The sequence below is a fragment of the Sphaeroforma arctica genome (genome assembly GCF_001186125.1).
Source record: "Sphaeroforma arctica JP610 unplaced genomic scaffold supercont1.697, whole genome shotgun sequence".
NCBI classification, from domain to species: domain Eukaryota; class Ichthyosporea; order Ichthyophonida; genus Sphaeroforma; species Sphaeroforma arctica.
In genome coordinates this window covers 39,784-49,608 of record NW_014039861.1, presented here as the reverse complement: position 1 = coordinate 49,608, position 9,825 = coordinate 39,784, and the positions used below count along the sequence as shown (strand labels likewise).

General features: G+C 39.7%; 3 protein-coding genes across 3 annotated transcripts; 2 read left to right on the top strand and 1 right to left on the bottom strand.

Moving 5' to 3' along the window:
- Nucleotides 1-774: 774 nt before the first annotated feature.
- On the top strand, nucleotides 775-4,824 carry SARC_08101 (hypothetical protein; the record flags this gene model as incomplete). Its single annotated transcript, XM_014297934.1, has 6 exons — nucleotides 775-909; nucleotides 1,633-1,730; nucleotides 1,954-2,092; nucleotides 2,666-2,755; nucleotides 3,060-3,198; nucleotides 3,367-4,824. Coding segments are annotated over 6 exons (804 nt in total), but the record flags the coding sequence as incomplete, so codon positions are not given.
- Nucleotides 4,094-4,745, bottom strand: SARC_08102 (hypothetical protein). The gene has a single exon (XM_014297935.1). It carries the CDS (start codon nucleotides 4,712-4,714, stop codon nucleotides 4,121-4,123), a length of 594 nt encoding a protein of 197 aa, XP_014153410.1. The 5' UTR covers nucleotides 4,715-4,745; the 3' UTR covers nucleotides 4,094-4,120.
- A 1,152-nt stretch (nucleotides 4,825-5,976) lies between the features above and the next one.
- On the top strand, nucleotides 5,977-7,847 carry SARC_08100 (hypothetical protein). The gene has a single exon (XM_014297933.1). The coding sequence runs from the start codon at nucleotides 6,282-6,284 to the stop codon at nucleotides 7,050-7,052; it is 771 nt and encodes a 256-aa protein (XP_014153408.1). The 5' UTR covers nucleotides 5,977-6,281; the 3' UTR covers nucleotides 7,053-7,847.
- Nucleotides 7,848-9,825: the final 1,978 nt, after the last annotated feature.

The window sequence follows — 9,825 nt, the reverse complement described above, 5'->3', positions numbered from 1 at the left end:
TATACATATATATATGTATAGGTTTATATTTATATGTATTCATATATATATGTGTGTGTGTATGTATGACTGTATGTATGTATATATGTGTGTGTATATTTTTACGCACATATGTATATATATATATATATTTACGCACATATGTATATGCATATATATAGTATCTATAGCTATATTTATTTATCGTTATCTATCCCTGCCTATACATACATATTTATATATAAATGTATGTTATATATATTATTATGTTATTATATTTTTATATTATATTATTTTATATATATGTTCGTACAGTATTCCCTTATTGCGATTTCGTTATATAAATGTGAACAAATCAATATATTCTCATATTGTTATAGGTTTATATACAAATGAACAATGTCTTACGTATGTACAATTCCATAAGCATAATTGTGTGCATGTATGTTATACTAATGTATTACGCGATGCAATTACTTTTACTTTTGGAATTATAGATTGCAAATTGGGTAGTAGTGTTATGTTGGAGCGGGTTATTCCACTATAGGGATGAGGAAATGTGTCAACTCAGGATGATCTCGGGAAGCACTAATAATTTGTATATGTTCGCATAGATTGCCATTATTTGCTTGTAAGATCCATATCGATGGAAATGCTTCTGGGCTACCAATCAAAACTCACTATGCATTCTCAGCAAATCTTCACGGCCGCAACCATTTTGTGCTTATATTTATCGATTTCGATTGAATTGCTTCCCAACTAACGATATAAAATAAATTGTGCTGTCGTCCTCAACAGATCCTCACAACCGTTTACTTCTACCTGACACTTGTGGGATGTCACCTATTCGTGGGCTTCTTTCTCATACCATGGTTCTTCTTTATTGACAACCGCGAGATGCTCCGAAGGGGACTTTACATCTGCCACACTGTATGTACCTAGCATGGGAATCGGCCATATTCGTAAAAGTGACCTCTTGTGTGTACTCGTGATACTTTTGAACTCTGCTGTAGTTACACAGAAGTTTTTGACACACGTTACAGTATTGCCCAATGGTGATGTAGAATGTGAAATGCTTTTGTTATAAATCCCAAAAGTACACCACAGTGAGGCGTTTCCGTTGAATCCATTTTGGAGCTTGTAGTTGGGTGTCTAGCTGACAATGGTATCTGATTGGCCAGAGTGCACCGCAGGTGTTCCTCCCGTCTGTTTAAGTCACATATTTGATTAGATAATATGCAGGTATTTTATTGTCTCGATTCCGGACGTTTACAATCTGTGTGAGACAGAGACGTAAAATCTAAACTGCTGGCGTAATTTCAATGTTCTTTCGATATCTCTTTCTCCTTTTGCACTGCGGGCTTACTATTTATAACGACTTGATGCCTCGCAGGTCTGTCCAAAGTACCACATGAATGCACACTACGCATTTAAAATATAGAATTTTTATCGTTCACATGTCATTGCCCGTGTGCCGTAGTTCAAGATTGTCGTCGGGAGTTGCACGCTCAAATTTAGAGATTATTCACATGCATCTATTTTGCCACATCGGTAAAATATGTAAATATCAGTTATTCACATTTTGTAAATACCTGTGAGGATCGTTCTTCCTTTCTCGAGAATTCAGCTCCATGTCTTTGTCCCCATTTACAGATTTTGAGGTTTATACAAAAGCCGATTCTCAATATCGAGTTCCACAACGTCCCAAAGAACCCCAAGGACTTCGTTTTCTTCGTCAACCACGTCACAGCGTAAGTTATGCTAGCGCTCAAAATTTGAAACATATTGCTCGATTTTCATACCGCACTTTAATGCGAATTTGCCGACGATTCTTACAACTTGCAAGACGTGTGTAGTTGGCACCGCACACCCCGGTATAATAGCTAAAGCTTCACTGTCGGGATTTGGAAATCTGCAAGTGCCAAACATATATGTCACACAATATTATCTGTCTTTCACGCATCTCGGTATCAGGTGGGACTGTTTCTGGGTCGACGAGCTGAATAACGAAAACATGACTGTCATTGTAGCGCAATTTGTGGTGGAAATTCCTTTGTTTGGCGCGTGGGTCCGCAAGATGGGGGGTATTCCCATAAAATTCGCGAAACCCAATGTATGTCTTGTGTGCTGGTGAATGTATGGAGATGGATTTAGATCTTATTCTTCCTTTCGCGATTCTTTTGAGTTAATGAGTTGTGGGTGAGTAGTATATGTGCTGATATCGATCCGATGTATTGATAAATGCAGGGCATCCCGCGTTTATACCTACTATATTAGCGTTCTTCATTGTCAGATTTGTTGCGCGAGTAGAATGTTATCCCAGTCTCTTTCGGGCGACTGGCTTTGTTCAGTAATTTGTAGTTTATTAAATTTTAGCTGAACGCGCTAAACCTGTTTGGAATAGAAGGGTATATAGTTGGTCATTAAAAGATTGATCGGATTTTGGATTTCTATATCACCGGCAGCCGTGCTAATACGTTGTTTTATTTGTGAGTGTAATTTCTTCCTCTCTTGTCACATATTTGGTTTTATGAAGTGGCTGTTCTCGATGCAAATCGGTGTCTGTACACATGTATCACTTTGTCTTCGTGCTACCGAGTCCACTGCACCTAGACTGCTACCATTTATCTAGTTAGAGTTTTTCAGAGCGCTTACTATCAATTTTGTACATTTTGTTGCGTTGTAGGATCAACAAAGTACCGAGACCAACAAGGAATCTGCCCGATTGTCAGCACAAGAATCCTCGGCTTGGCTGGAAAAACCCAACTTCACAATGGTGCGCAACTCATTGCATAGGTTATTTCGGAAATGGCGGACCATGTATTTCGTCAGTGGACATATTCGTGGACACCTAGTGCCTAGAATATATATCTTGCCTAATCACATGATATTATGCACGTGTTGGAGTGTATACACTGTGAGCGGTTAAGAGGTTTTTCTTCTGCGCAGACAAATCTGCGTTTTCATCCCTGGCATGTTTCGATTGTGTTTGTTTGCTGAATAGCACTCCCGGGTGCCCTCCAGTCTGAACCTACATATGAAATGGCTGTGTAATATCCGCTTCTCCATCTTGTCCACAGGGTCTATTCCCGGAAGGATTACGCACAAAGACAGGGAAAGTGGGAGAGTTCAAGCCCTTGATCTTCAGGTTGGCTATCCGCAACAAAAAGGTCGTGTATCCGTGCGTTCTTCTAGGTGCCAGGAAAATTCACCCGCTTGGTATGTATATATTCAGCTCGGAGATTTTGAAAGCTTGACTAAACTTTGCGTATTGTAGGTCGAAATTTGTTTCCAGAAATTGCTAGGAAGCTGGTAGGGTAATTTCTTAGCATCGCTTGCAATGCGTGCGGACGTCCGTCTTACGTATTGCGCATTCTACGTACGCAGGTCAAACTTGGATCTCTCCGGGAAATATGGTGATAAAGTACGGTGACGCGATACCTACTGATACGATGACCGAATGTAACGAAGACATTCAGGGGCTCATGAAAAAGGTTCAGTACTTTGTGTGGAGCGATTTTATGGTTCCGATATTCGGTTTGTTTGATTCTTTTACGGAGCCACGACGCACCACAGCACAGAGTTTATGAGTGAAATATTCGTTTCATTTTGACCTTTTCTCTTACACAGCCCTTCTTTCCATTTCGCCACATTCTTCTCACTTCTAGGTGCGCGACTTCATGGAAACGGAACTTGAACAGTACGAAAGTTCGCACAAGTCTAGTTGAGATTCTCTACTGGAGAGCGTGGCCTAAAATGTGCTCGCATCCTATTAAGTGGTAACATCCATGGTCTACTAACTAAGCACACGACTTGAATGATATAATAAAATCTACTGGACGTGTGTCGCAGACATAGCAAATGGTGCCATCTAAGCTGTTTGTCTAGGCTGTTATGTCTTAGCTTATCCCGTATTATCTACTGTTTAGCACCTGATACCAGTATAGTACCCGCTATTCTACAGGAACATCACGAAGTCGTGGAAAGGACTACCAATATAATACCCGCTATTCTACAAGAACATCACAAAGTCGTAGAAAGGACGCGTCCAACAGCCTTCTTCCGTCGATTTCAAATACACACCCGATACTAGAAACAGTCAAATCTCAGATACCTGACATACTTTATTACTTAAACTCGCCTACTCCACTTTGGTCCAAGTGACATCCATCTCTACACCAGCCTTCTCGAATGTTGCGGCAATGATGCACCTGTGCGCGACCTCCTCCGCCGCTTCCTTCAGTTCCTCTCCTGTAAGTGACGTTTTGATCTTCGCATCCAATTTTATATGTGTGAAACCAGCATACGTCATGCCACCATTGTAACCACGTGGATCAAAGTTCGCACTCATCTTGTACTGAATGTTGTCTATCTTGAATCCGGCCTCCTTTGCTAGTGTTTTGAACGCCGATGTCTTGCACCCGGCAAGCGAGGTGAGAGCATACTCTAATGGAGATGGACCCTTTCCACCTTTAGACTCTGGCAAATGATCAACTACCACGTTGTAGCCGGAACCAGTCTTGACCTCAGTGTAGTAATCATCAAAACTCTCGGCTGTAGCACGCGCGGTACCTTTCATAGGTTTGGCCATGGGGCCGGTGAGTTCCTTCGAGTACGAAGTTTTGCTTCTAAGAAGTGAGTGGTTTACCATGCGTGCGGAGACTGGCAAGGCTATGCGTGCACCGATGAAGCTGGCTCGTGCAATACCTGATACTGTCTTGGAAGAAGCGAACATGATTAACTATTGTAGCTGCGAAATAGCCGTTTGTGGAGTGTGCAATTTGCAAATTGCAAGGGTGCCTGTATTTATAGCTCGAAACAAAAAAACAAAAAGGAATAAACGGCAAGTTGAGAGTTGAGACCGTCCGGCTATTTTAACATAGAAATAGTCGCTCTGATATTAAAACGTTTTTATTGGTAGAGATACAAATCTATCAGGCCAAATCTGAACTTTTTAATTCGTCAATCGAGTGAGTCATCGACGCCTGTCCATTGTGCAGAATTCTAAAGGCGCTTCCGAAATATCCATACCTTGCTTCTATATTTCCATTTTCAATCGAATAATCACTAATGAAAATCAGACAATATATTCAACACTTGATAGGACAGACAGAAATACTGACCTGTCTCTGTCTGTCAATAAATCTCAGGGCTCATTACGTAGGGTAAATACGTTTTTAAAACGTTGCGATAGCGGTAAACGGGATACGTTTTCGTACGTAACATGACCTTGGCGATTATGACTGCCAATATATAGGCAAATGCCACCCAACTATATTCACCAAAATATGGGCGAATACCTGATATATAGATTGAATTTTGCAGTTTTGGATCCGGACCAATGTATATTTGTCATTTGTTGATCTATTTAGAACAGTTCCTGTTTCTGTTTTTTGAAGTTGTCATTTTGGAAACACCAAAATGAATACGGTATGCGTAAAAACTTTTATAATTGTGTGCGTTATCGTAAAACGTAGTACGTTTTCAGCTACATACCTTGTACGTTACCACTGACCAGTGAACTCTCCCCACACCGGACAAAGCATTCACAATATGTATAGTACATGTAAGATTTTTAAGAGTAGGGTCGCGAGCAGAAATCAGGTTAAATACTTCACAGTTCACACTTGACACTTCACAGTCACACAAGACGACAAATCGTAAATTTAGCCGAGACCCATATCCCGAGACCAGAGGGCAGAGGGCCGTGTAAAATTGTAAAATATGTATGTATTTCATCGAAGTTTATTTAGTCGGAGTCTCGGAGAACCCGGACTTCGGAGCATAGAGAGAGAAAACAAAATGCTTGAGCCTCCTCTCATAGTTTAACGTTAAACGGTTTTTAAAAAACGCATCCGAAATCGGATCCGCAAGGTGTATTTATCTTTAAATATACAAAGTATCGAAACCTTAAACCTTAAAAAGCATAAACTAAGAATTACAGATACGATTAATATTAGCTACAATTAGTTCTCATGTTTATTGTACGAAGAATCTGTCTCCGAATGGTGTATATATCAGTATAATAATTAAAAAGGCGAATCATTGAATCTTATAGTATACGAAGCATACAAGCCAATTAAGATCTACAGATACTCTTTATATGGGCTATAATTGGTGCTCATATTTATTGTACGGAGAATCTGTCTGATGTCGTCGAACGTCGAGTACAGATTACAGAAACATATAGCAGCAAAATATTTTACGTGTGTGTGGCATCTGATATCACGAACACTACAGTGTGTACAAGTGTACATATTGCTTAGTGTATTTCATTTCGATCATCTTTGATATCTGTAAGTATGGTCAGACACGCGAATACGCAGCGTGGTGGTAAGCGTGATGGCAAACATTTTACAAATGCAAACAAGAATAATAAGAACGTTATCACAACGCGAACAAAAGTGATACTAAACAATCGCAACAAACGGACCGCTGGTAAGATTGCAAAAGCTTCGACCAAATCGGGAGCAAACCCTTCCGGTGATAGTGTGTGGAACCGTATCCACCTCACACCCGAATCTATAGAACAACTGGGAGATACAACCAAAGCTCTTGCCTTATTGAATCGCTCGGTCTCATTAGCAGTGACTACAAAGACTACGACGACTGGAGGTAAAAACACCGGTTATAGTATACTCGCAAAGGAGCACCAGGAAGTAAGCCGTGTCGGAGGTGATCCTTCTTGGATTGATCCACTAATGATGGATCTTGCCCAGGCTATCTGTATCTCTGAGTCATTTAAGGGGAAGGCTAACAAGCCGCCGATGCTGGAACGCCGTGTGAAGGAATTGTATGGACAGGCACGTGCTAGAAAGTACACAGGCATCGAGGACAAGGTAACGATGTATAAAACGCTCTACTTAATGCGGCAACAGACTAAGTCCAGAGAACACGAGAAGTGTCTGAGTAGATTGCTTCACTGGGAGAAGATGACTGTCAACGAATTTTTTCAATACATGGAACCAGAATTTATGATTGCCAGGGAGACGGTGGATTATATCAGGGCTTGTCATGTGGCCGATCGCGACAACTACAAACGCTGGGAGGCAATACGCCGAGGGGCACAATAGGTTATTTCTTATCAATGCTGCCTGCCCTCGGATACTTACTATACAGCCTGTGACTGAGTTTATCTTTGAACGTTCGGGGACATCTGAACTTGACTAGCGCATATAAAGTTGGAGTCTCTCTTATCTGAAACTTTATATGTAATACATAAAAACTGATTCAGTGAGATGTATACACAGAAGCTGAGAAAGGTCTTCCTTGGATGCAGCGACTCGTATGTCATCACTAAGACACACACATTCCATTTAGCGTCTTTTGGGATGAAGTACTGACGGCACTCGCTTTGTCATGCCTCTCTAAAGTGTACAGACCGAATCGTGCAATCGACTTTCGATCGTAGAAACACCAGTTCGAATCATAGCCATTGTGTCTTCTTACGAATCCTACAGGACGCTTAGATAAGCACTCGTGTGTCGAGTGCACAATGTTATCGACGGTGGATAATCAGACAACGTTCGCGTTTGAGTACTGTCTCCAAAAGAATACATCGCAATATATTGGCTTGCGCAGTGGTGGTCATTTTGGTAAAACTATTATCAAGCGTCATCAATCACCATCTAATGTGGATGAGGTGGGTTTTACACGGGACATAACACTCACTGGACATAACACTGCTGCATATGAGTTCAATTGACCGTTAGAGCTTTACCATCGGGTGCCGTAGACATGACCTCGTCGAGAAGACAAAGGGTGATACAAGTCGACACTGTGTCGTTGTCTTGTATTGGTCGAGGAATTATACCTTGTATCGGTGACTGGGCGTATCTGAAGGCTAGCGCTAATGAAGTCTGAAATGCAATTCATCGGTGTGTGTATATGGTTATATCTTGACGTTTTTATTAATTTTATCATATATGCGCTGTTCCTCCATGTTGGAAAATAGTAGTATTGGTACACGCTGTTCAGTCCCTCTTGCTCGGTTTTATACGTTTGTTGTGTGTACTTTTTGAAATAGTGAAGTCGTTCACATAGTTGCTTCAAAATTCACATGCCCGATTGCCTGTGTGCTTTACGATTTTCTGTTAAGTACTAAAATACGTCTGCCGATCTTCAAATTTATCTATTTCATTGCTAAATAGGGGAGGGCGATGTACACGTAGTCAATTATCCAAGTAGTAGGATGCCGATTGTAAATTGTGCACAGATTATAGTAGAAAGTTGTGATATCTGTATTCACAATGTTACCAGTGAAACTGCAAAATATCGACAAATTGTCGATATCTTTCTAAACGAACTCAGGTCCCATGTAAATTATGTAGATGTGCTAAACGCTGATTCATTCACGACGGTGCTCAGTTAGAAATCACGCTAAGAAAAGCAGATCTTGACGCATGAGTGACTCCTCGTCCACGGCATGTATCTCTGCGTTCTTCTCACTATATCGTCCAAATTAATATTGTTTGAATGTTTGTATGTATATGTATATACTTGTATACATGTTGCAAGACTAGCAAGCGGGAATACATTATGTACCAAACTTGTTCCGTATGCAACGATGTGCTCTTACATATATATAGATATATATATGTATATATATATATGTGTGTGTGTGTGTGTGTGTGTGTGTATGTATATATGTATATGTATATGTATATATATATATATATATATATATATATATGTATATCTATATAGATGTATATATATATATATATATATATATATATAATATATATATATATATATATAATATATATATATATATGCATTGACACTAAAAACAACTGGAAAGGAAACTTCCACACGGAAATGCAGACTTGCAAGCATAAAAGCAAATACAGCTCTTCGAAATAGCTGTTTTAGAAAACACCATTCATAGTGAAGTCGTTCACACAATCAATTGCTTCGAAATTCACATGCACGATTGTCTGTGTGCTTCACGATTTTCTGTTCAGTACTAAAATATGTCTGCCGATCTTTAAATTTATCTATTTCTTTGCTTAAAAGGGAAGGCATATACATGTTAAATCAAGGAGGGCATATACATGTAGGTGAGTATTGAAGTAGTAGGATCCCGATTGTATATTGTGCAAAGTATATGGTAGCAAGTTGCGATTTATGTACTCGCAATGTTACCAATGAAACTACCAAATATCGACAAATTGTCGATGACTTTCTAAACGAACTCAGGTACCATGCAAATTATGTAGATAGGCATAAGGATGATCCATGCACAACGGTGCTCAGTAAGAAATAGCGCTAAGAAAATCAGATCTTGACACATGAGTGACTCCTAATCCATGGCAACTATCGCTGCGTTCTTCGCACAATATCGTCCAGACAGGTATGTATATTCAGTATATACCTGCACTTGAGTGCACAAACCGGACTAGCAAGCAAGAATACAATATGTACCACACTTGCTCTGTACGCAACGATACGCTCCAACATATATGTATATTGACACTAAAGGTACAGTTTAAAACAAACGGAAAGGAAACATTAACACTGAGACGCAGAAATGTAGACGTGCAAGCACAAAAGCACATACAGTTCTGTAGAATACGCTGTTTTAGATAAAAACATAATACATACGTACATTTACTAATATTTGGTATACGAAAGATGGTTTTTTATGCTTTTTGTACTGTAACTCAACCGTAAGCTACTTGCCAATGCTACATGCAAGTTCAAATTATTTCTTGCATTCGATTACAACCGCAAACTATGATATACATGTATTCATGAGCGAACTTACATGACGTCTTCAAATGATAGGATATCAAGAGCATAATACTGTGTTTTTTATATATAGGATATGTGAAATCAATAGTT